The following is a 26,958-nucleotide window of genomic DNA, read 5'->3' on the forward strand; positions in this document are numbered from 1 at the left end:
TGGACATGGCCCTGTGTCCCTGTTCCTGACACAGCCCTGTGTCCCAGCTTCTGGACACAGCCCCATGTCCCTGTTCCTGACACAGCCCTGTGTCCCAGCTTCTGGACACAGCCCCATGTCCCTGTTCCTGACACGGCCCTGTGTCCCTGTTCCTGGACATGGCCCCATGTCCCCACTGCTGGCACTGCTGGCTGGCAGTGACCTGCAGCAGCTGCTGCCACAGGCTGGCCATCCCAACAGACATTCACTGGGACAGCTCTTGTTGGGACAAACACCAGGGGCAGTAAGTGCACAGAGCAGCCAGACCTGGACACAAGTAACCCTGGCTGGGATGTGAGCCTGCAAGGGGAAAAGCAGGGTCCCTGTATCAAAACAGAGAAGTAATAAAAACATACAGGTTGCTGTCATTTTTCTGAGTAGAGACCTTTTATGTGCCTCGATGAAGTATTGCCACACACACCTGGGGCTGCCAGCTCCAGGAGGAAAGGCTGGCAGGGCCCAGGCAGGAGAGGGAGCAGCCAGGACTGGGGCTGAGGGTGCTGGCTTGGCCTGCCAGCTGTGGGGAAGCTCAGTGCAGGCTGGCACAGCAGATCAAGGCAGAGCTGCTCTGCACCTTCTGTAAGGGCCCTGCCTCTGCCAGCTGCAGCAGAGGAGCTGCAGGATGGGTGTCCATGGACAAGGGACAGGGATGGGTCACCATGGAGGAGGTGCCTACACTGGCTGGTGCAGATGAGCTCTTCGTGCCAGGGGATCCCCTCATTGCCCTGGATGGCTGAAGTGTCAGTACAAACCCATCCTAAAAGTTCATCCCTCAAAAACCCAGCATCTCAGAGCAGAGAAGCAGCCTCTCAGGAAACATCTGCTCCTCCCACCTGGAGGAGGGCTGGTGGCTGCGGTCCCTGTGCCTCTCCTGGCGGACAGACAGCGACAGGGAAGTGCTGCACACAGCAGCACCACCACAACGGATTCAGATGTCTGTGCTTCACCTCCGAGCTCCTTGGGAGAACCCCTCCGGGCTAAGGGGAAGAAAAACGATGTTCAAAAAGCACAGCAGGCAAGGGGGAAAGCTCTCTCCCTTTTGCTGAGAAAAATATCTGCACCCCTGGGTGTCATCTGCTCACTTGCCAAGGCACGGTGACCAGCGCGGGGAGCGGGTGACTCAAAGCCTCTTCCCCTTTTCCTGCTCACGGTCACCCCGCTGAGTGCTTGAAAACAAAGCGCGTTTCGCTTCCTCCGGCAGCCCTTTCTGACGTTCCTGAAACCCAGTGATTCATCTGCAAACTAGCTGAGGGCAGAAACAAACGACACCTCTCATCAGAGCACAAAGCAGGACCTTGGTGCGAGCTGCTCCAGCAGACCCGTTACCCTGTGCTGCTCTGCGCCCTGCATCCCCGGCAGGCACCCCTGACCCCCGGCAGGCATCATTCACCTCCGACACGCACCCCTCATCACAGCACACGCCCCCACACCCCCGGCAGCCATCCCTCCCGGCCCGCCTGCTCCTCCTCGGCAGGGCTCGGAGCTGCTCGGGGCCGGTTCAGGGGCAGAGCAGCCCCGGCACGGCCTGGAGCCGGTTCAGGGGCAGAGCAGCCCCGGCAGGGCTCACGGTGCCCGGTTCAGGGCAGAGCAGCCCGGGCAGGGCCTGGAGCCGGTTCAAGGGGCAGAGCAGCCCGGGCAGGGCTCACGGTGCCGGTTCAGGGGCAGAGCAGCCCCGGCAGGGCTCACGGTGCCGGTTCAGGGGCAGAGCAGCCCCGGCAGGGCTCACGGTGCCGGTTCAGGGGCAGAGCAGCCCCGGCAGGGCTCACGGTGCCCGGTTCAGGGCAGAGCAGCCCGGGCAGGGCTCACGGTGCCGGTTCAAGGGCAGAGCAGCCCCGGCAGGGCTCACGGTGCCCGGTTCAGGGCAGAGCAGCCCCGGCAGAGCTCACGGTGCCCGGTTCAGGGGCAGAGCAGCCCGGGCAGGGCTCACGGTGCCCGGTTCAGGGGCAGAGCAGCCCGGGCAGGGCTCACGGTGCCCGGTTCAGGGCAGAGCAGCCCCGGCAGGGCTCACGGTGCCCGCGGTGGTCACACACGGATGCCCTGCCCCAGCCTCCTCCCGGGCACGGCGCTGGTTCTGTGCCAGGGCTGGAGCCGTGGGGCTCAGCCCTCCTCCAGAGCAGGCTGCTCCTGCCCGGCCCAGCCCGGCCCTGAACGCTTCCAGGGATGGGGCACTCATCCCTCCGAGGCTGCAGCGCCCGCAGGGAGTCTGCCCACAGCGCCTTGCCCGGACAAAGGAAGGAGCCATCCTCCCTCGGTGGGCGCAGCCCTCGGGGGCCCAGGAGCCGCTCCCCTCCTCGGCTGCCAAGCGCACACCGGGGGCTGCTGCGGGGTTGATTGACTCGGCAATAAGAACCGGGGGAATCAGGCCCTGCTCAGCCCCCGCACCGAGCGGTGCCCCCCGGGTGGCAGCCCCGAGGGCTGGGATGCGCAGCTGGGGCACCCAGGGCAGAGGCATCACCCGCCTCCACCTTCCCAGGTGTGCTGGAACAGAATGAATCCGGGGGACGGAGATGCCCCCGGTGCTGGAAGGGCAGCGCTCCGGAGCCGTGGCCAGGGGATGGCAGCCGATGCTCACCGCGAGCTCTGCGGGACCCCGACTGCCGGGGCACGGCCACCGCCGTGACAGCGACACCGCCCTGGACGTGGGCAGGGAGCAGAGAGCCCACGAGTCATGGCTACAATGCAAAGGTCTGTTTTGGTTAAAAACAAAACAAAAAAAACCCCACAGTACCCTTCAAAAGCCACTGAGCTTTCTTGGGTCACAGCTCATCAGATTTCATGTTGACGTGCCTTAAGTTAAAATAAAGTCTGACTTAAATTCCTGGATTATGGCTGTGTCAGGGGAATTTTCAAGCATTCACACTCCAGAATTGAGTGTCAGGGTGAGCTGGTCCCACTCAGATTTGCACCACTGAAAATCTCACTAGGGGGAAGAGCAGGATCAGGGAGTGCTGCACGAAAGGGAGCTCAGGGACAGCTCACACTGCTGTGGGTGCAAGAGCCACGAGGGAAGGGTTCCACAGGCTCAACCCTTCTCCCCTCACACAATCAAAATTAGAACAATTTCAGGCCACGGGAGCACAAGGGCAGAGTATGCCGAATTTATTAAAATTGCCACGTCTTCCCCAAATTGCATACAAAATACAACAGCTAAACCATTATTTACATCCAGGCAGCTGCAATATCAAGCAATAACTTTAGCAATAGTTTTAAAAATAACTCTGAAGTGTACACAGATCAGATATTTCACAACACGAGAGTTGAAGTGAGCATTGCACTGCTATACTTAGTTCAGAAATATTACAGTGTTCCAGATAAAATACTCACACTTCTTTTAAAAACAGACACTGAGGAAGTGGTTTGTAGATTGACAAAACATGACACGTTTTTCCTGGGACTGAGAATCACAGCAGGCTTAGACACAATGTCATAGCTACATTCAAAACACATCTGGTCCATTTATGCCAAAAATACATTCAGTGTAAGTTACAATTTATTGCACATTTCTTATATTCTGTAGAAATATATTGTACCTCGATGCTTATTCCCTGTACATTCATAAATGTTGCTCTGCCCATTAGAGCAGAACGTGCACATCTTTCCCTAAAGGCTTTGGGGGCTGGGGTCCCACAGCCTGTGGGGACGGTCCCTGGGACCACAGAGGAGGGGACAGACATGCAGGGCTGCTGGGGGCTCCCCAAGGACCCCCCAGGACACCCCCACAGACCCATAGCAGGGGTTGAGCCTGAACCTTCACCAACACCCAGAGGCTGTGCCCGTCCCCTGCACCCAAAGGAGGTGCCCAGCGTGTGCCCACCTGCAGCCCCCGGTGCCACCCTGGCCCTGTCCTGCGGTGCTGCCCCCAGGCAAAGCCCAAACTCCTCCTTCCCATGAGCTGGGGCAGCCTTGAGCCCATCCTGGCACAGGAGCTCGAGGGACTGGGGAGAACTTGCCCTGCTCAAAGCCCAGACCCACTGTGGGGACTGGGCACACTTCTAAACTCATTTATTCATAATTCCTGAATCTAGTACCAAGCAAAGTGACACAGCAATTACTAAAACATTGTAGGACTCTTTATAGTGTCATGTGAGGGAATGAGCTTGATTAAGTGCAAATTATAAAAGTAGGGAAGTGCAGAGGAGATCACAGCCTGAGTTTCTAAAGGAGTGTGTGGGGGCAGCAGTTCAAGTAATACAAAAAAAAATAGGTGTTACAGGAAACATTAATGAACTTTCCCTTTCAGTGCATAATCCCTACATTAAACTTTAGATTGTTATTAGAAGCAAATTATAAAATATTGGTTACTCCCCCCCAGTTAGAAGCATCAATTAGGAGAAGCTGAATGTGGTAACAGGTTTTGAGCATCCTTGACCTTGAAAATTTTCATGACCTTAGGAACTTTTGCTTTAAGTGAAAATTACCAGGAACATTGTGACCTCTGAGGAAACCTAAGCCTCCCTAAACTGCAGAGAAGTGTCTTGGCATAACCTCTGTGCTTAAACTAGACCAAGACAAACCCACAGGGAGGGGAAAGGCCACTAAAACAAGGGTTCTTTGGAGTTTTTCTAAAGGACTGTAGAGTTTACAAACATTTCAGAGCTCAACACAACATCAGCCCCTTGGCTCAGTTACGCTCAACTCCAATTCATCAAAATGTACATTCACCTCTCAACAACAAAAGAGAAAAGAAAACCAGAGCAAAAATACTGAGTTGGGTGAAAAGCCAGGGCAAACAGACTGTAATGTCTGTCGCCAAGAGCTGTGTCCAGGGAAAAGGTTAAAGCACTTCTGGGGCTGGAGCTGTGACCTGTGTGAGCAGTAGCTGAGCCTGAGCATCCTCCACCCACACTTCCCAGCCAGGCACCAGCAGGGTCTTGTTCAAATTACTGGGCTGGTCAACAATTGTCAGAGACTCCAGGGGAGAAACTGAAACTATTTTCCCACTTAAAAAAAATAAAGCTTTGATTCTTCCTTTCTAAGATAAATGTGTTCTTGTACATACTACAAGAACAGATGCTGGATCTTAGCTTTGCAATTTTTTTTGATAGTCAAGCCAGCACCAGGCTTTGGATCCTGCAGCTGCCCAGATCACCCCTCCAACAGCCTGCAAAGCCACATCACTGAGCTCCACGGGGAGTTCCTGCACTTGAAGCACACAAGAATTGAATCACGGAACCCCAGAATGGTTTGGGTCAGCAGAGACCTTAAAGCTTGCCTCGTTTTACCTCCCAGGGACACCTTCCACTGGACCAGGCTGCCCCAAGCCCCATCCAGCCTGCCCTGGATCCTGGATCCCTCATTCAGCCTTGGTTAGGTGTGAGAAGCCGCCCTGCAGCAGCACTGGCAGCAGCAGAGGGGAGCAGAATGCAGGGCTGGGCTGCAGTGGAGGGGAGCAGGTTGCAGGGCTGGGCTGCAGGGCTGGGCTGCAGGGCTGGGATGCAGGGCTGGGCTGCAGAGGAGGGGAGCAGGATGCAGGGCTGGGCTGCAGGGCTGGGCTGCAGTGGAGGGGAGCAGGATGCAGGGCTGGGCTGCAGCTCTCAGAGCCCTGCAGGCTGAGCCCTCAAGGTGCCCAAAGCCACCCACGGCCTCCTGAGGGCGAGGACAGCAGGTGAAACCAGAGCAATGGATGGCACCACTGACCCTGCACTCAGTAAAAGTTTAACACCTCCTTCCCTGCAACAGCTGCAGTGAAGAGACTTTGTGCCAACAGCTCCTGCCACGGAGCTGCAGGGGCCACACCGGATTTCTGCAAAGCTTTGCTATTCTGGAAACATCTTCAGGATTAATTCCCATGGGCCAGATGGATTTAGAAACATGTAAATAGCCAATTAAGAATACTCCAACACTACATTCAAATATGCAGGCCATGGAGTGGGCGAAAATTCACAAAATGCCAGAACTTTGTTGAATTTTAACATAGCAACTCACGTTGCTGGCTTCTGATATTATGGAGACCTGGTCAGAAATGTAAATATTCATCACCAGCCTCATGTTGTTACAGAATTCTGTAAAAAACCTCTGAACACGCTGCACTGGCTTTTGTTAAAGCTTCCCCTTAATACATCAAAAGGCACTAAAAAAATGCTGCCAGTGATTGGAAAAACATTGCTAAAAATAAATATTTTCTCAGTTTAGGTAGAATTTCTCCTGTTTCATCCCTTCACAGCTAACAGGAAAGTGTTGCCTCAATTATTTTTCCTAACAACTGTTAAAAGGAAAAGTTGTCCCTTGATTGATCTGTTCAATGAACAAAAGAGAGAGTAAAACAACTCAATTTTTAACCATGATATTGTATGTGAAATTGAGACAATAAAAATAAATGTTAATAGGGAACTGACTCAATGGTTTTGCTCACAGTGTACACACTTAGTGGAAATTTCATCTTTTCTAATTGCTTGGTTAATTATAAATATAGTAATTCAAAATGCATTTACTGACAACCACTTTTCAGATCCCTGAAATAAAATTGAAAAAAAAAAAACAAAACAGGTAAAAAAACTGGGTTAATTTGGTCTTTTACTTGGTTTGAGGACAGAATACGAGGTTTGTCTCACAAACAGGCTTAAACCAACACCAGACACTTCCAGGACGTTTGGGGTCTGACAGGGATGAAAAGCACAACAGCAAAAGGTATTTTTACACTGCCATGATGATTGAAGCTCCTTCCTGCCATTCACCGGTGTCTGATTTACCGAAAAAAGCCAGAGCAAGTCACGGACTTGCTGTACCAAACCCCAGCCGTGAGCGCCGAGCTGCCCGGTGCCAGGGCTGGACACAGTGCCAGGGCTGGGCGCCGCCTCGGGCACCGCAGCGCTGACCGCGCCGTCTGAGGTAGAGCAGAAACAACAACACAGCCACACCTGTGGGGAGCCAGCAGAGGCCCCTCATCCCCCTCGTCCCGCAGGGGCTCAGGCCTTGCAGTCCTCGGGCACGCAGAGCTGCGAGATGGTTTTCTTGACGCGCAGCGCCGTGAGACGCGCGGCACCGCTGGCGCGCCAGCACTCCCGCATCAGCCGGCCCAGCACCCGCAGCGCCTGCCAGACACCAGCGGGCACTCAGCAGGGGCTGGGGACAGGGACTCGGCACCCCAGGGAATGGGCACTGACAGGGCTGGGGACAGGGACTCGGCACCCCAGGAATGGGCACTGACAGGGCTGGGGACAGGGACTCGGCACCCCAGGAATGGGCACTGACAGGGGCTGGGGACAGGGACTCGGCACCCCAGGGAATGGGCACTGACAGGGCTGGGGACAGGGACTCAGCATCCCAGGAATGGGCACTGACAGGGCTGGGGACAGGGACTCGGCACCCCAGGAATGGGCACTCACCAGGGGCTGGGGACAGGGACTCGGCACCCCAGGAATGGGCACTCACCAGGGGCTGGGGACAGGGACTTGGCACCCCAGGAATGGGCACTGACAGGGCTGGGCATGGGAATGGGAACAGGCAGAGACAGGGGCTGGGGACAGGGACTTGGCACCCCAGGAATGGGCACTGACAGGGCTGGGCATGGGAATGGGAACAGGCACAGACAGGGGCTGGGGATGAGAACGGGAATGGGCACAGACAGGGGCTGGGGATGGGAATGGACACTGACAGGGGCTGGGAATGGGCACAGACAGGGGCTGGGAATGAGAACGGGCACAGACAGGGGCTGGGAATGGGAACGGGCACAGACAGGGGCTGGGAATGGGAACAGGAATGGGTACAGACAGGGGCTGGGGATGGGAATGGGAATAGACAGGGGCTGGGGATGGGAATGGGAATGGGCACAGACAGGGGCTGGGGATGGGAATGGGAATGGGCACAGACAGGGGCTGGGCATGGGAACGGGAATGGGCACAGACAGGGGCTGGGGATGGGAACAGAGTCGGCACTGACCAGGCTGGGGACGGAAATGGGAACGGGTACAGACCAGGACTGGGGACAGGGACAGAGCACGTACAGACAGGGTGTGGGGACAGGGATGGCACCGGGTACAGACAGGGGCTGAAGACAGAGACGAGGCTGGGAACAGACTGGGTGTGGGGGACAGAGACAGGAACGGGTGCAGACAGGGGCTGGGGACAAAGATGAGACCCGGGTACAAACAGGGACTGGGGGATAGAAATGGCACCAGGTACAAACAGGGACTGGGGAGAGAAATGGGACCAGGGTACAGATAGGGGCTGGGGGATAGAAATGGGACCCAGGTACAAACAGGGTCTGCAGGAGGACAGACAACAGCCAGAGATACAACCACCACCCCCTGCTTTCCATTTTTAATACAGGGAGATAAAGTGCAGTGCTCTGAAACAGTGACAGAACAGCAGCAGCATCAATTAAGACCTGCCTTGAACAGCATCAAGCACTTGGTGCAGAGAGTTTTTTCTGTATTGATCTGAAGGACAGCTAGACATATGAAGTTTCTAAATTCAGGAGAAGCTGGGCACTGAGTGCCCTATCTCTCCCTGAAAAGTTCTGTCTTGATTTAAACTTGAAAATATAAATAATAAAATAAAACTAGAAAAAAAAAGCCCTACAAAATAAACCTAGAATAAACTAGAAAATTGCTTTTACCTCACAGCTTTGCCACTGGTTTGGAATACTTGGTCTGAGCTTCTGTTCACAGACAACCCTTCTCATGTCTTCTATCGAAGGATCAGAAGGCACAAGGTCGTAGTAAGGCAGCTGGTATTCCTCGGTGATTCCTGGGAAGATGCATCACTGTGTGGGTGCCCACGGCAGGGGTGGAATGAGGAGGGCTCTACTGTCCCTCCCAACCCAAACCCAGCTGGGACTGGGTGAAAGGCCAAAGCCTCACCTCCAACGGAGCACCTCCGGGCTATCTCCCAGTACACCAGCCCCAGGGAGTAGATGTCTGCCCGCTTGAAGGACTCAAAGATGTTCGTGTTCATCGCATCCTCCAGGATCTCGGGGGCCATGTACCTTTGGGGCACACAGGGTCACTTTGCTGGGGCAGCTCCCACCAAAGGCCACAGCTGTGCTGCCACGTGCCCGTGGGAGCCCTGTGAGCCCTCGTGATGCTGCAGCTGTGCCCTGCCCAGCCCAGAGTGCCATGGTGACCAGGGTGACCAGCACATGATGCCTCACACAGGGCAGAGAGCTCCATCCATCCACAGCAGGACCTGCAACATCCCCCACCCACCCAGCCTCCCTCCCTCCCCACCGGGGCTGTGGCCATCCCTGCCCAGTGCCAGGGCAGAGGGGACGTGGCTGATGGGGACAGGGCTGCGAGGGGCCATGCCCAGGGACTGCAGTGCCTGACCCATGCCCAGGGACTGCAGTGCCTGACCCATCCCCAGGGACTGCAGTGTCTGACCCACCTGCAGGTGCCCACGCGGGGGTTCTGGGGATGTTCAGGGGATGCAGTGCCTGACCCACCTCCTGGTGCCCATGCTGGGGTTTTGGGGGATGTTCAGGGGGTGCAGTGCCTGACCCATGCCCAGGGACTGCAGTGTCTGACCCACCTGCGGGTGCCCACACAGGGGTTCTGTGGGATGTTCAGGGGCCGCAGGGCCTGACCCACCTCCTGGTGCCCATGCCAGGGTTCTGGGGGTGCAGTGCCTGACCCACCTGCGGGTGCCCACGTGGGGGTTCTGGGGGATGTTCAGGGACTGCAGTGCCTGACCCATACCCAGGGACTGCAGTGCCTGACCCACCTGCGGGTGCCCATGCAGGGGTTCTGGCTGATATTCAGGGGGTGCAGTGCCTGACCCACCTGCGGGTGCCCACACGGGGGTTCTGGGGGATGTTCAGGGGGTGCAGTGCCTGACCCACCTGCGGGTGCCCACGCGGGGGTTCTGGGGGATGTCGATGGTGTTCAGCACCGAGTCGTGCTTCACGGCCAGGCCCAGGTCAGCGATGGCGCAGGTCTCGTTCCTCTTCACCAGGATGTTCTTGGATTTCAGATCCCGGTGAGCGATCGCTGGCTTCCCTGCTCGCAGCAAGAGAGACCGCCTCCAGTTTTGGTAACAACAGTGTGGATTTTAATGCAAGGAGCAAGGATGTAAAAACAGTTTTATTCACTTTTGTTACTGTACCCTATAGAAATATTGAAGCCTATTTTGAACCAAGAAAAGCTCTGCTAAATGTTCTTAACTTCAAAAGAAAACTTTAGGAGCATTTTTTTTTTCAATATCTGTATTTCAGGAATAAAGCACAAAAGGAGAAACTGGAAGTTCACCGTCCAAATTTGTTTAGAAAATTACTGAATCACTGAATGGATTGGGTCAGAAAAGCCCTCTAAGACCACCGAGTCCCACCATTCCTCAGCACTCACAAGGCCACCACTAACCCATTTCCCCAAGTGCCCCATCCACACAGCTTTTTACCCCACCACTGCCCAGGGCAACCTGTGCCAGGGCTGGGCAAACCTCCCCATGAAGAAATTTCTCCAAGTTTTCCTTCATTAGCGCTCACTCCCCTTCAGCAGAGCTACTTCTGTAGGCATCTCTTTGGAGGCATGGACAAAGCACAGACAGTGGACGTGGGAAGGGAGCGTCCCTCTCCCCTGTCTGCACTGCACCACTCTCACCCACACTGTTCCCCCTGGCGTCAGCAGCTTGGAAAACGCTTCACGGCACCACGCCGCCCATGAACGCTTTTGAGAGCACCGAGGCTCCTTAAAGCACTGTAAGGAAAATGGGAGGGCAGCACTTGCCTTGCGTGCCGACGATCTCCATGTGGAGGTGAGCCAGGCCGCTGGCCACGGACAGTGCCAGCCTGACCATGCCCTCCACGGTCACCGTGCCCCTGTTCAGGTAGTCAAACAGAGAGCCCTGCTCGTGGTACTCGGAGACAAGCCACAGCTGAGTCCACGTCCCATTATCTAGCCAGAGGAAGTAGGAGTATTAGAAATTGTGAAAAATGCATGTATTTTATGATCGGCTTTTTGCAAATATTAAAATTCATATTATATGTTTTGTGTTAGAAAGTGATGCTGTATTAATTCTCTTAAGTAGTGTGTTAAATATAGTTTTAGGTTATAAAAAAATGTTAAAGTAGAAACTATGCTATGAAGGATGCTTATTTTAAAGAAAGGACTCGCAGCAAGATAGCAGCCACAGGACATGAAGGCACTGTCAGGATTCAGAGGAAGAAGTTGATGATGACCAGACAGAATCCTGTGTTTGAATGGAATTTATGTATCATGTATGAGGTGTATGAATCTGCAACAGGCTATTGCTTTTAAGGGTTAATCCTCTGTTAACCTGTGTCCTTTTTCGGGCTCGTGCTGCCCAGAAAAAGGTACTTGGACGTGCATAACTCTTTGTCTTTATTGTCTCATATTGTCCTAATTCAAATTGTCCAAATTATTATTACCCTAATTGTATTACTATTTTTATAACCATTTTATTACTATTAAACTTCTAAAATTTCAAAAACAAGTGATTGGTGTTTTTCACAGAAATGTTAGCCAGGGAAAGCCTTCCCCTTTTTGGGGAATGCCAGCAGGGAGGTGAGCCAGGGAAGAGCCCAGGGCTGTGTTTCAGATGGAGCTGGGGCAGCAGAAGCTGTGCTGGGACAGACACTCAGGATCTGTGAGTGCCACCACTGGGGCTGGGAGGCACTCCAGGACCACAGAGTCCAACCATCACCCAGCCCAGCCCACAGAATCAGAGCTGCTAGGGCTGGCAGAGCTGTGATGGTGTTCAGAGGGGTTCTCGGATGAGGGGAGAGACGAGGATCTGACTCCATGTTTCACAAGGCTGATTGATTATTTTATGATATATATTACATTAAAACTATGCTAAAAGAATAGAAGAAAAGGTTCTCATCAGAAGGCTGACTAAGAATAGAATAGAAAGGAAAGGAATGATAACAAAGGCTTGTGGCTCGGCTCTCTGTCCGAGCCAGCTGGGCTGTGATTGGCCATGAATTAGAAACAACCCCATGAGCCCAATCCCAGATGCACCTGTTGCATCCCACAGCAGCAGATAACCATTGGGTACATTTTGTTCCTGTTGCATCCCACAGCAGCAGATAACCATTGGGTACATTTTGTTCCTGAGGCCTCTCAGCTTCTCAGGAGGAGAAATCCCAAGGAAAGGCTTTTCCATAAAAGATGTCTGTGACACAGAGCCGTGCAGGAGGCAGGCAGCCCCCGTGCTGCTCACCCTTGTTGTCGGCAGCGATGAAGCCCAGGATGTTCTCGTGCCTCAGCATCACTGTCTGGTAAATCTCTGCCTCCCGGAACCACGACCGCTCGTCTCTGGAGGAGAAGATTTTCACAGCCACGTCCTCCCCGCACCATTTCCCGTGCCACACTTCCCCAAACCGTCCTTTGCCCACAATCTCCTGCAGCACAATGGTCCTGGCGATGGTTCTCTGGACCAGCAGAGGCAGGCCTGGAGAAAAAGAGAGGCAGGTGCCTGTGAAATGGCTCAGCTGGGACCTGAAACCCCAGCACTGCCCTCTCCCAGTGAGCTGCACCCATGGCTTTGCCTCCCAACCGTGCCAAGGGAAAATCCTCTCCCAACCAGTATCTCCTCAAATCAGACTTTTTGATGTTACTTCCCAGTGTCTGTACATAGAAAAAACTTGTTAAAACCCCAGTAAAAATCTTAAAATTTGGCCCAAGCTACTCCATTTGGTTTGATACAGACTGCAGCTGTCCTGCAGTCGATCAGTTGTTCTACTCTAGCTGAAATTTTTGAAAATAAAAATAAATCATTATAGCAGCTCCACCGTGCTTTGCCAGCCACACATTCTGCCTGGTTTGATTTAATTCCGTATTTGTTGGGGACTTAAAACAAGGGGGTTTGGGGTTTTTTGTTTTTGGGGTTTTTTTTAATAACTGCAACCTTGATTTTGGCTGAAATCACAACAAACCACCCCGGTGCATGGGGCTCTGGCTCTGCTCGAGTTCAGCCCTGTTCCTGGCTCAGGGATGGCTGGGAACAGTTAAAAACTTCAGCATAAATAACGCCAAAGTCTGCTCATTAGAGCTGTGAAAAGGCATTAGGGAAGAACAACAACTTAATCCTCAGAGGTATGCAGCTCATGGAAATAAATTAAATTAGGCATCATTTGTGCGTTTTTCACTTACAAATAAAAGCAAGCATAGTTTACATACTTTTCAATAAAAGCTCTAGTTAGGGAACGTTGGGTTGTACATCACTGGTCAAATGAGCTGGAATTGGTGAATTCCCACCTCATTTTTAGGTTTCTTTGGTTTAACAAGTTCTCAATAGCAATGGAGGCGTCACAGAAAAAATGGGGAAAATGTTTAAAATATGAATGTTCTGCTCAAAACAAGAATTTGGAAGAACATTATTCTGCTACGAAACACAAAAACAAAAATTGGGAAGCAGCATCCTGAGCCACTCAGGTGAGCTGAGCACCGTCCATTATCTGCCACGTTGCATGGGCCGGCAGCGCTGGGTTTCACACTCGGTTCTGATTTCCGAGCTCCCTTTTTTAACGCCTCCATTCCCACAAGAACCGAATTTTTGTGGTCGGGCAGAGGCGGAGCCGCACGGGCGCAGCGGGGGCGGCCGGGCCCGCACCTACCGGAGCCGGAGCCGGAGGTGGTCATGTCCGAGATGAGGTCCTTGAGCGTCTTGCCCGTGCCCGCCAGGCTGCCCTCGCACAGCGGCTCCTCCACGTTGGGCGGGCGGCGGCGGCAGCCCCGGGCCGAGCGGGCGAGCAGCGCCGCCAGCAGCGCCAGCAACGCGAGCGGCACCGCCACGGCCGCCAGCAGCGCCGCCCGCAGCCGCCCCGCGCCGCCCGCAGCCTCCGCCGCTGCTGCTGCGGGACAGACAGACAGACAGACAGACAGGGTGACACACGGACCGAGCGGCACCGCCCCGCGCCGCTGCTGCTGCTGCGGGACAGACAGACAGACAGACAGACAGGGTGACACACGGACCCGAGCGGCACCGCCCCGCGCCGCTGCTGCTGCTGCGGGACAGACAGACAGACAGACAGACAGGGTGACACACGGACCCGAGCGGCACCGCCCCGCGCCGCTGCTGCTGCTGCGGGACAGACAGACAGACAGACAGGGTGACACACGGACCCGAGCGGCACCGCCCGCCGCCTCCGCTGCTGCTGCTGCGGGACAGACAGACAGACAGACAGACAGGGTGACACACGGACCCGAGCGGCACCGCCCGCAGCCGCCCCGCGCCGCTGCTGCTGCGGGACAGACAGACAGAGTGACACACGGACCGAGCGGCACCGCCCCGCGCCGCTGCTGCTGCTGCTGCGGGACAGACAGACAGACAGACAGGGTGACACACGGACCGAGCGGCACCGCCCCGCGCCGCTGCTGCTGCTGCTGCGGGACAGACAGACAGACAGACAGGGTGACACACGGACCGAGCGGCAGCGCCCCGCGCCGCTGCTGCTGCTGCTGCGGGACAGACAGACAGACAGACAGACAGGGTGACACACGGACCGAGCGGCACCGCCCGCAGCCGCTGCTGCTGGACGGACAGACAGACAGACAGACAGGGTGACACACGGACCGAGCGGCACCGCCCGCAGCCGCTGCTGCTGGACAGACAGACAGACAGACAGACAGAGTGACACACGGACCGAGCGGCACCGCCCCACAGCCTCCGCTGCTGCTGCTGGACAGACAGACAGACACTCGGGAGAGTGACACAGGGGCTACAGGGACCCGCTGGGCTGGGACACCGCCGCGGTCACACAGTCCCACAATTACAGAATCACACAATCACATAGATCACACAGGATCACACAGGATCACACAGGATCATGGATTCACACGGAATCGCAGCTCCTGCCGCCGCTGCTGCTGAGACAGACAGACAGACACACCAGGACAGTGACACAGCAGCGTGACACAGGGACCCGCTGGGCTGGGACACCACAGCCGTCACACAAGCACACAGGATCACACAGGATCATAGATTCACACAGAATGGCAGCCTCCACCACTGCTGCCGGGAGACAGACAGACAGACAGACACACGGGGAGCGTGACGCAGCGGTGTGACACAGGGACCCGCTCGGCTGGGACACCGCAGCCGTCACACGGTCATGGGCTCACACAGGATCACACAATCAGATTCACACAGGATCACACAATCACACAGGATCACACCATCACAGTTTCACACAGGATCACACAGGAACACAGATTCACACAGGATGACACAGAATCACAAGGAATCACACAGAATCACAGATTCATACAGAATCACACAATCACTGAATCATAGATTCATACAGAATCACACAGAATCACACAGAATCACACAGAATCACACAATCACAGAATCACACAATCACAGAATCACACAATCACAGATTCACACAGTCACTGGGTTGGAAGAGACCTTCAAGCTCATCGAGTCCCACCCAACACCTGCACTCAACCCTGGCACCCAGTGCCACACCCAGGCTTTGTTAAACCCACCCAGGGATGGTGACCCCACCACTTCCCTGGGCAGCCATTCCAGAACTTTATCACCCTTTCTGTAAAAAACTCTTTCCTAATATCCAACCTATATTTCCCTTGGTGCAGCTTGAGGCTGGGACCTCTGGTTGTGTCAGTGCTGCCTGGAGAAAGAGACCAACCCCACCTGAGCACAACTCCTTTCAGGAGCTGCAGAGAGTGATAAGGTCACCCCTGAGTCTCCTTTCCTCCACTCGATGCTTTCCCACCATGGTCCTGGCCAGGAGACAGGACAGACAGAACAGACCACATGTCTGTAAGTGATGGAGCTTTTCCCCCACACAGCTTCTGTTCTGGTCTCAGGCCAGCATTCTGACCACCACCCATGGAGCTCGATATCAAGAAGCTCTAGGAAGACACTGCTGAGGGATTCACTTGCACAGGAACACACACACAGGATTCTTTCCATGTCCCCAAAATTTGAAATAAGTTTAAAAGAAAAATCAACGAGTGCTTTCCCCTGAAATGAAACAAACCAGAAATATGACCCATAAAAAAACCCTCAACGCTCAGAACCGTGAGTACAAATGAGATCTCGGAGCTGCAGCAGATGTAAGGATAACAAACTCCACCCCATGCCAGGTTACTCCTTCCCTTCAGGGAGAAGCTGGGCCTCAAGTACACCTTAACCTGGAGTTTGAGAGTGACCACGGTGATGTGGGGTCTCAAAGGCAGCAGCAAACAGGCTCAGCACCCACTGCTTCCTTCCTGCAGTCAATACCACATGTCTGTTCACCAGAGCAACCCCAACCCTCCTGAGCACAAAGCTGGTACATTTTGTTCACAGGTTTTCCCTTTGAGGCCTTCAAGAGGCTGCTCCAGGGGTGATCCAGGAAGTTTGTAAGAGGATTTATGAGCAGGATTCCTCCTTGGAACTGCTGCTTGTTAACTGACATGGCAAGCATCTCCTAAACCCTTTTCATTCTATTTCCACCGGGCTGAGGTTTCCCTGAAACAGGGATGGAGAACAACACAGAGGGATCCCCTACCCCAGGAGCTCTGGCACCTCACTGAGGCAGCCCTGCCACCCCAGAGTGTGCAGGGGACACTGTGTGGGACAGCAGGAGTGGCTCTGTGCAGGGGACACTGTGCAGGACAGGCTCACAGCGGGTACAGAGCACAGAGATAGAGAGATAGATAATGGATGGATGGATGGATGGATGGATGGATGGATACATGGATACATGGATGGATACAGACAAGGCACAGCGACCCTCCCTACCCAGGTGTCTGTCCCAGGTGCCACTTGTCAGATGTCAGGGACAAGGGCCCTGCCCTGGAGCTGTCCCCAGGCTCCTTCCTGGCAGTGCCACAATTCCAGCACAGAAACCTCACTGCACTGCCACAATTCCCACTCACACGGGTTCCCCTGAACCTTTGGAGCAAAGGGCTCAGGGTAATAATTCAGTCATTTTTTTGGGGAAAAAAGGAAATATGAAACCAGAGGCTTTGCAAGTCCCAGCTCAAGTGCTGGAACAGCAGATGTGCCTCCACTGCTCCTCTAGAAATAGCAGCTTTCTTCCCAACTCAGAAAAACCACCATGGCACTTTATTTCTAGAGCATGACCACAATTAGTGTGTCCCTTCTGTGGCCAGCTGAAAGAAAAACAATGTCCTAGGGTGACTTGATGATGCTTGTATTCCCAGTCATCTGTAAGCATCACACAAATCATCCTTAGCACCAATTAAACAATCCTGATTCCTGCCCCACGGCTCAGGTGAGGTTGGTACCAGGGTTCACCAGGAGGTGACAGTGCCCAAGGCTCCCCCATGGTCTGCCCAGCAACAGCCTTTCAAATTCCATTAAGGATACATGATAGCTTCTTGAATTCAAGCTATAATTTTAGATTGTGTGCTAATTTGCATCTTTCTTACCTGCAACATATCTCACTATTGTGAGTATACAAAAGGTATTATCTGATAAAACTGTGTATTTTGCACCTTTTTTTATAAAAGCCTGGAATAAACACAAAATTTGTTTTCTTTCCAAATCTTGGAAAGAAGAAAAAAATTAAACTAAAATTGCGCTAAAAATAGTATAAATATTTATTTTTAGAAAGCACCAAATCAACTTTGTTACACAACTTTGAGCCTGGCAGACTCACACACTGCACCAGCCAGGTGACACACCGGGCTCCTGGGAGTGCCAACCTTTTTCCTCCCTCTCATGGGGAGCTGGAATCTCACAGCTTCCTTCCCAGCCCTGCTGAGCAGGACACTGGGGTGACACTGGGGTGACACTGGGGTGACAGCACAGACCAGCTGCCTCTCAGGCTGCTCACATCCACCCCAGGCTCAGGCTGCTGAAAGTGCCTGGGCCAAAGGGGTCCCAGCAGTGCCTTGGGGTGCCCCACTGCTCTGCCCTAGGACAGTGCTGTAGGACATGGAGGCCAGTGCTGGGACACCCTTAGAAAGGCAGGAAACTGCAGTTTATGGCAGAGCTGCAGTTTGTGGTTTGCTGTGTGAAAGCAGCTGGGAGCAGCCTGCAGTGTGCCCAGGCAGCCCCAGCCCGGGACAGAGTGTGCCCAGGGAGCCCCAGCCTGGTTCAGAAGGTGCCCAGGCAGCCCCAGCCTGGTTCAGAAGGTGCCCAGGGAGCCCCAGCCTGGTTCAGAAGGTGCCCCCAGCCCGCAGTGTGCCCCCCAGCCCCAGCCTGGTTCAGAAGGTGCCCAGGCAGCCCCAGCCTGGTTCAGAAGGTGCCCAGGGAGCCCCAGCCTGGTTCAGAATGTGCCCCCAGCCCGCAGTGTGCCCAGGCAGCCCCAGCCTGGTTGAGAAGGTGCCCCCAGCCCAGGCCAGCGGGGCACTCACCGAGCGGCAGGCGCAGCGTGATGTTGTTGCAGAAGTCGGTGTAGCAGCACTCGGTCCGGGTGATGTTCTTGGAGCTGTGGCAGAAGACCTGTGCGTGCAGCTCGGGCAGGGACACGCAGGACTTGACCACCTCCTCGCGCCCGTTGCTCAGCATCACCGAGGCCCAGCAGGCGCCCTCCGTCTGGCACGTGAAGTTGGTGTGCTCGCACAGCTGGCACACGCACTGCAGGCCTGCAAGCGGGGCACAGCTGGGCACAGCTGTCGGGGGCACGCAGAGCCCAGCACAGAGTGCCAGCTGCCTGCCCCGGGCACCCCAGCAGCACGGGCCCCAGCACCCACAGGTGACAAGTGTTTAAACCTCGGCCCCAGGGGATTTTAGAGTTGTCATCTGTCTTTTGTGGTGGAGAAGAATGGCCACCCCAAAAAGCAGCTCCCCTGAAAGCTGGCTCCCAAAACCACAGCACCCCTTGCCTGTCCCTTCACCTGCCCACAGCGGCCACCCCAGCCCAGCTGTGCCAGAGCTGAGTGGGTGACAGCCCCAGCCAGGTGGAACACACAGCGCCCCAGCATGGGCACAGACACAGGGACAGCTCCTCCTCCTCCTCCTCCCCGTGTGTGCTGAGATGAGGCACCTTGTCCAGGCCACCTCCAACTCTGCCAGTCTGAGCCCTGCTCTGCTCAGGACAATCACTTCAGCCACAAATCTTTCTGTGAGGGCCTTTCTTTTACCTAAGGATAAGAGAGAGTTGAAAAGTAAAGCATGGGCTACTGGTGGGCTTGCCAGTGCTGGGGGCACAGCTGGGCTCGATGACCTTAGGGGGTTTTCCAGCCTAAACCATTCCACAACTCTGCAATCCCAGAGTTCCCAGAGGAACACAGAAGTCCTGACAGACAGCAGCACAAACCTGATTTCTGTCTCTGTGCCCCTCTTTGCCTCCCTCACCGCAATCCCCATCCTGTGCCACCCTTGTGCAGCGACAGCCGGGGCTGTTTGTGTGCACCCTGGGCCCGCAGCAAACCCCCCTGGCACGGTGTCTGTGCTGGGTGAGGCTGTGCCAGCAGGGCACGGGAGCAGGCACCATCCACCACACCCTGCACAGCAGCCAAACCTCTCCCTAAAGACATCACCCTGCTCCTACAACTGCTGCCAGGAGAAAGACTCATCAGACCCAAATAAATTAGAGATCTAGCAGGAGGAAAACAGACACATCATCACCACAACTGCAAAATAAAAGCATTATTGAGGAAATGAGTCTAGGATTGTTGCAAGTGTCTTCGGGGCTTTAGACACGTCATTATGGTGTTTTTCTCCCTTTCTCACAGTCTAAAAATGGAAAATTATCTTTATTACGTCATCTGCAGTGGCTGACTGACAGATTTATCCATGCTCTGTACTGGCAGATTACTTGAGAGCAGAGCTGATCAAAACTGTCCCTGCACATCCTGAGCAGCCCCACAAACATGGGGTGAGTGGAGGATGCCTGGGGAGCTCTGTACCCTCACCCTGAGAGTGCCATTGCCACAACCACAAGGGCTCTGCACCACCCAATCCTGCCCTCACACAGGGGGAAAATGGAAAACTGTAACTGAATCTGCTCAGAGACATGACCAGAGTTGGAGCTGTGGGAAAGACAAGACACTTTCCTCACAGAAGACTGTCAGAGACCCCTTTAAAATGTAATTCTACGAAAGCAGAAGCCTCGGGTTGCTCAGACACCTGCCTGTGCTGCTGGCTGACTTCTCGTGCAGAAAAATTGTCAGAAATCACAAACCTGGTGCAAATGCCTGGCCCTGTTTCCAGAGCACTTGTGTCCATCCAGAGCCCTTTGTTAACAGAGCAGGAAGGTGATTGAATACAGCCATTGAAACACAGGTTTCTTGCACCCGTGCCACTTCAGCTGCCTCAGCTCTTGTGGACTCAGGGGAGCAGCCTGGGCCCTTTGGCACATTCCCTTGGGAAGATCCAGGGTTTGCCACTGCCACCCCACTGGGCAGGGGGTGACAAACCCGGTGTCACAGCCCTGCTGTGCCTCACAGAGCTCCTCCTGTTCACAGACACCTGTGCAACCCCTGCTGCTCAAAGGAGCCCATGAGGGGGTGACAAACCCAGTGTCAAAGCCCCAGTGTGCCTCACACAGAGCTCCTCCTGTTCACAGACACCTGTGCAACCACTGCTGCTCCACAAACCCGGTGTCACAGCCCTGCTGTGCCTCACAGAGCTCCTCCTGTTCACAGACACCTGTGCAACCCCTGCTGCTCAAAGGAGCCCGTGAGGGGGTGACAAACCCGGTGTCACAGCCTTGCTGTGCCTCACACAGAGCTCCTCACTCACCTGTGCAACCCCTGCTGCTCCAGGGGGGCTGTGTCCCAGCCCTGCTGACATCCTCAGGGACACAGCACTCACCAGAGCTCGTGCTTTATCTGTTCTGCTCCATCAGGAGCGCCCCAGGGCTGCTCCTGGTCATTCACAACAGCTCCTTGCACTGGAGAGGAGGTCAGCTCCATGACCAGCCTATCTACAGCCACTGGCCATGTGTCCCGAGTTTCACCCCACACATCTGGATCATTCCTGCTCTGATTTCCCCCGTGCTGTCCCAGAGGGGCCAGCAAGGCACCCCCTCAGCCTGCAGGCCACAGGGGAGCAGCACAGTGATGGGAGAGCCTCCTCCCACTGCCCAAGCCAGCACCACCCTTGAGCTGCTTCCTTCCCACAGAGCACGAGAGAAGAGGAAGAATTGGCAACTACTGACTGAAATCCTCTATGCAGCAAGAAATGTCTCCTCCCTCCCCAGAGCCATCCCTGAGCACAGTCCTGGCAATGCCATTGGGGATGCTCTGTCTCAGGGCAAAAGTCAGGACTCCCACCCCCTGGAAACCAAGGAATGGAACAAGGTGACTGTCAAAGAGTTAAAGGATCAAAGAGACAGGCAGAAAATGTGCCCCCAGACTTTCAAAATGAGGCACTCCTTAATCTGGTAATGAGCAGGACTCCTTTATTTACTCTAGCACAACAATTCCCTGAAAACATTCCATTCTCTGGTTGAGAAATCAGGAGAAAGTGAACGACTGAGGCACGCCAGGGCTGCAGAGAGCACGGCAGGCATGCAGGCCTGGCCACAGGCTGTGCCAGCCCCCTGAGCATGGAGCTCTGCAGCATCGCTCCCCAGCGTGCCCCGAGCCTCCCCAGAGCCCATCCCCACCCCAGCAGGACCTGGGCTGCCCACCAGGACTGCCTGGAGAGCTGGGCAGGACAGGGACCCCACAGGCTCCCTCTGGCAGGGACAGGAGCCACGGACAGGAGAGGGACAGAGGGACCCCTCCAGGGCAGCCACAGGGCCCCACAGCAGCAGGAGAACACGAGCTGGCAGAGGGGCACGGGAGATGCCACCCTGGCACACAAGGGGCACGGGAGATGCCCACCCTGGCACGCAAGGACAGCAGATTTTGGGTACAGGAGCCAGCCAAAGGGCACAGGAGATGCCACCCTGGCACACAAGGACAGCAGATTTTGGGTACACACACCCCAGGAGCAGAGGTTTCCCTTCTCTGGTGTTTTTAACATATTCATGGTTTTCAAGGACATTTTTCCTGCTGTTATTGCAGTAGGAGCTGGGACTACACGCCAGATTCTTGGATGAGCCCCACCATGCATCAAGGGCAGGATGACTTAGTGTTCAAAGAAGAAAATAATCTGCCTGACTTCCCCAAAAAGCGACATTTCCTGCCTGTTAGCTCTCCGTGCCACTGCCAGAAAACACAGGACAGGCTGACACGCCCTGCAGTGAGCCTTGGAGCAGCACCTGATGCCCAGCAAACACAGGAGATGGGTTTGTGTGCTTCCAGCCCTTGGCCACCGAGTGTCAGCCTCAAGCACAGAATCACCGATAGCTGAGGAGCAAGAGAGTCACACTGCAGGGCAGAACAGGGCTTCAAACACCAGCTTCGTGAAGACAACAAATAATTGAAACACATTCATAGTGCAACTTCGAAAGTTAAATGGAAGGAGCTGAACACTTAACACAAGCCCACATACCATGGGGCTAACAGAAAACTAAAAGCTAAAACTCTGTTTTTAACTGAGATTTTTAACTAAAATCTCCGGGGGAGCAAAGCCCAGACCTGCCCTCTCTTATGAGCCACACAAGGTTCTACATCTCAGCACAAACTTTTTACTACACAGATTAACAGGGCACTAATCTTCCACAAAGTCATAATCCATCACTACTCACCACAGCTAGCAGTAGAGCATTTCAAAATTAAATTGGAAAGCAAAGATCTAAGTGGCCTGATGGGAGGAAATGCTGAATATCCAGAACATTTCCATCTTTGATCTTTTTTTATGGTCATTGTCTATTGTGCCCTTCTAGACACAATTTGATTTTATTTCCAAGTAACAGAGCTGGGGCTCCGATGACTGTGGGCTCTCCACAGGGGCTGGATCCCCTGCCCCAGGCACAGACCCCAGGGCCAGGACACAGCTGCCCCTGGCACCTCCATCCCTGGGCAGGGATGCTTCTCACCACAGCACACACACCCAGACCTGACTGACCGGGCTCAGAAGGGGCCCAGCTGACAAAAGTTTCACTGTGGGACAAAGGGGCTCAAAGGAGATCCTAAAAATTACAGCCTGGCTGTTTCCCATGGTCCAGCCCCGTGCTGGTGACGGAGCCAGGACAAGAAGCCCCAGTAAAGGTGCTGTGGGGAGGGCGTGGGTCTAGCACAGCCCTTGCTCTCCAACTGCACAATTGCTGGGAACTGACCACGGCAGGGAAACTCTGCTGGCAGAGAAGCTCAGCCTGCCGGGCTGGGGCAGAGGAGCAGCAGCTGGGGCTGGGGCTGCCGGGCTGTGTCAGAGAGGAGCAGCAGCTCATCCTGCCGGGCTGTGGAAGGAGCAGCATTAACTCACCCACCGGGCTGTGGCCCCAGGGCCGGGGCAGGAGCAGCAGCTCATCCTGCCGGGCTGGGGCAGGAGCATTAGCTCACCCGCCGGGCTGTGGCCATGGGGCTGTGGAAGGAGCATTAACTCACCCACCGGGCTCTGCCCCGGGGCCGGGCTGAGAGCCCCGGGAGCTGCAGGGGCAGTGGGTAACGGGGGCTGCTGAAGGCACGAGCGGGACTGACTTCAGAGCATTGCAAAACAATTTCACCACAGAATCACGGAATTGTTTGGATTGGAAAGGCCTCTGAGACCGAGTCCAACTGTTCCTCATCTCTGCTGAGGTCACTGCTGACCCATTGGGTCCTCGAGTGCCACACCCAGGGGCTGTGGGTCCCTCCAGGGATGGGGACTCCATCCCTGCCTGTGCTGAGGCACCAACAGCCAGGGACAGCGACATCACACAGAACAAACAGGCAGGGACAGCGACATCACACGGAACCACGGGCTCAGCTGGCCCGAGCAGGGACAGCACACTCAGCACACTCTCAGCCCCTGGGGACAGAGGGCTGTGCCTCCCCGGGGAGAGCAGGAGACACCAGGAGAAGATGCAGCCCTGCTCTGCCATGTGGGATCAGACACTGTCACCCAGCTCAGGAAGGCACGGGAGAAGCAGGAAGAGTTGCAGGACAGAGAGCGGGGGGATCAGGCATTAAGAAGCTGAGCTGCCATGTCAAAGGCAGCTCTGGAGAGGTGTGAGGGTTCTATGAAGAAATCATAGATCACACCTAGAAGATGAATGGGGTCGGGTGCTCACCATTTCACAGGCACTCAAAAGCCCTGGGCAGCCCAGGCTGCAAACTTCCACGGAGCAGGAGGGAGGAACCTCTCCTCTCCCTCTCCAGGTGTACCCAGCAGGCACAGCCCATCCCACCTGCGCCTGCTGGGGACTCCCAGCAGCTGCCACAGGTACAACAGAGGCAGCAGCTCCCAGCCCAGAGCCCCCCAGTGCAGCCCATCCTCCCTCCAGCATCTGCTGTGGGGCTGGGGGTGCCAAGGGACCCCTCAGCACAGCAGCGACAGATCCAGCCCCAGCCATGGAAGTGACAAATTTATTCTCTTGTAACACATTTCCTCAGAAGGCAAAACCAGAATTTTGAGCAATGACAGGTCTTAAAAAAAAAAAATTTGCTTTTTGGACTATAATGAAAAATATGGAGAAGTTCCCGCTCTGGAGAGGGCTCTGAAAGAAAATAGTTGGAGGAAACACTCCCTATATAAATATACCGTAAGAAGGGCTGATACCAAACAGGACAAAAACTAGAAAGTTGTAGAGAACAGAGGAAAAGTATTTGTTCTAGAATTGAGAAGAAAATGTCTTTGAATGAGAGACATCACAGAGTTCTAGAGTTTTGATTTCTTAAATAAACATCTGGGGAATGATTTTATAAATATTTGCAAGTATCATTATTTGGGAAGGAGGATGCTGGACGCTCAAAATCCCCATTCTGGAAAAGCTCAGCAGCCAAGGCAAAACCCAGCAGGCAGGAGCTGGGTCCAGGCATTGAAATTAACACTGACAGGGCAGGGAAAGGGCTACAACACCCAGGGAAATTACCTTTGGTGGAATAAGCTGCCAAAGGACATTTTTGGGTTTGAGCAGGCGAGGTATCCTTGGGAAGGTTTTATGGGACACGAGTGTCACAGCAGAGTGCTGTGAGCGCAGGGATTTTGTGTCCTGCAGCTCTTGCACGGAGCTGAACAAGAACCCGCTGGTCCCAGCCCGTGAGGGACTGAGAGTACAAACTCCAGGGGAGCAGCTGAGATAACCCAGGCTGACAGCTCTGATCCACGGCAAGGCTGGAATTGCTTGCACAAGAGAGTCCCCAGCTCGGAGCACTCCTAAAGTCACGTCTGAGGGGTTTGACAAGGAATTTTCCATCCCGACAGTCACACTGCCTGTCCCCCTATTGCCACACATCTGCCTGTCTGGTCCGTGCACACCCCAGGCCTGAGCCCGGCTCTGGGGCAGGGCAGGAGGAGAGGACCCTGCACTGCACCTGCGGAGAGCAAAGCAATGCAGGACTTTGATTCACAAAACAATCAAATCCAGCGGGTTCCGTAGTGCTCTGGAGGCTCTCCAGAGGGAGCTGGCAACAGCCACGGCGCTGCAAGGCTCGGCTTTAACTCGGGCACGCCGGGCTGCTGTCCCTGGGGTCACTCCAAACACAGCACACCTCCACAGAAATAAGGAGAAGAGCTCTTGCAGAGCAGGATTTACACCCCGTGGAGGTACCAGAGGTTACCAGATGTGCAGTACTACACAGAAGCACTTCACAGCCCACAGCTGGGCTCTGTTCCTCCTCCCTGCCAAAAGCAGGGGTTCTGTGAGCAGCTGGATGGGCACTGGATGGGCGCGGTCCTTCCTGCACCTGGGGCTCTACCTCCCCTCTCTGCAAGGTCCTAACGAGCACCACACAGAGAAATTGCTCTGGTATAACACGGACAGAAAGGTAAAACCCAGTAAACCCAACAGCAAAACTGTAAAATATTCTGTGCTACGCTGCCTCGCTTACCGCTGGTTCGCAGAGCGCTGCCGGGGAGCGCGGCTTGGGGCTGTGAAGGGCCGAGTGAGGGCAGGGAGCGCCTCCCCAGCTGTGCTACCTGTGCGGAAGGACCCGGCCGCCTCCGCTGGGGCACGGGCACCGCCGGGCGCCGGGACGGCTCCTGCACCGGCACCGGGGCCGCTCCGTCCGAGGATCTGCCCCGAGCAGCCCCGGGGCGGATCCGCCCGGGATGCCGCGGGAAGCCCCGGGGATCAGGGATTCCGCTCCGGTAAGTCCCCGCTGACCCAGTTACCGGTACCCGTGGCCGTGACTGGAGGCACCGAGAGCCCGAACCCCCCGAACGGCGACGGGCGCACGGCCGGGATGGATAAGCGGGGCTCTAGAGCAGCGCCCCGACCATCGCGCTCCCCGGCTCCCCGTGCCGCTCCCCGGCTCCCGGTGCCGCCGTACCTGCGCACAGGGACACGGCGGCGCCCAGCAGCGGCAGCGCCGCCCGCAGCGCGGAGCCGGGCGCGCCCCGCATGGCCCCGGGGCCGGTGCCGCTCCCCCGCCGGTGCCGCTCACCGGCCCCGCCGCCCGCGGCTTTAGCGGCTTTGGCGGGGAGGGGCCCGGGCCAGCCCCGCCCGGACCCCCGCCCCGCTCGGCTCCGCCGCCCCCCGGGCCGGCAGCGGGGCCGGGCAGCGCCGGGAGCGGAGCGGGGACCGGGCCGGGGACCCTCGAGCCCCCGCTCCGCCCGGCCCCGCTCCGCGCCGCAGCCGCGCCGCCCTCGGGGCTTCTGCCCGCAGAGCTGCGCAAAACCGGCCCTGGGACAAGGACGGTTTTTAATCTTGGGAGTTTTGCCAAATCCCCATCCGTGCCTTTTGGCACCTGCCCCGGGACTTCTCCATCAGGCTGCACCGAATCACCCACGAACAGCAACGTGTTGAACAGTTTGCAGCGTTTCTGCAATATCTGAATGGGTTTGAACTAAAAGAGATTTAGATTAGATGTTAGGAAGAAAAGCACTGGCACAGGTTGCCCAGAGAACCTGCGGCTGCTCCATCCCTGGAAGTGTTCCAGGCCAGGCTGGCCGGGGCTTGGAGCAACCTGGGACAGTGGGAAGTGTCCCTGCCCATGGCACTGGATGAGCTTTAAGGTCCCTGTCAACCCAAGCCATTCTAGGATTCTGTGATTACACCGTCACAAGCAAAAATCATCTGGCTAAATTCCTTTTGCAAGAAAACAAACTGCCCTCCACCACAGTA

General features: G+C 55.4%; 1 protein-coding gene across 1 annotated transcript; it reads right to left on the minus strand.

Annotated features, from left to right (window-relative positions):
• Positions 1-3,107: 3,107 nt before the first annotated feature.
• Positions 3,108-26,313, minus strand: ACVR1C (activin A receptor type 1C). The gene is made up of 9 exons (XM_071435545.1): positions 26,165-26,313; positions 18,272-18,502; positions 13,552-13,788; positions 12,156-12,386; positions 10,700-10,867; positions 9,817-9,973; positions 8,840-8,964; positions 8,596-8,726; positions 3,108-7,070 (listed from the first exon to the last, which is right to left on the minus strand). The coding sequence occupies exons 1-9, from the start codon at positions 26,235-26,237 to the stop codon at positions 6,945-6,947; spliced, it is 1,479 nt and encodes a 492-aa protein (XP_071291646.1). The 5' UTR covers positions 26,238-26,313; the 3' UTR covers positions 3,108-6,944.
• Between the last annotated feature and the right edge of the window lie 645 nt (positions 26,314-26,958).

The sequence above is a fragment of the Agelaius tricolor genome, unplaced genomic scaffold (genome assembly GCF_023055355.1).
Source record: "Agelaius tricolor isolate 1412-34295 unplaced genomic scaffold, bAgeTri1.0.p SCAF_10, whole genome shotgun sequence".
Classification (NCBI taxonomy): Eukaryota; Metazoa; Chordata; class Aves; order Passeriformes; family Icteridae; genus Agelaius; species Agelaius tricolor.

Coding starts and splice junctions, on each gene's coding strand:
- ACVR1C (XM_071435545.1), bottom strand. CDS start 26,237: ATGCGGGGCGCGCCCGGCTCCGCGCTGCGGGCGGCGCTGCCGCTGCTG. Junction 8,965..9,816: donor CCCCGCGTGGGCACCCGCAG/GTGGGTCAGGCA, acceptor TGTGCCCCAAAG/GTACATGGCCCCCGAGATCC. Junction 7,071..8,595: donor ACCAGTGGCAAAGCTGTGAG/GTAAAAGCAATT, acceptor GGTGTCTGGCAG/GCGCTGCGGGTGCTGGGCCG.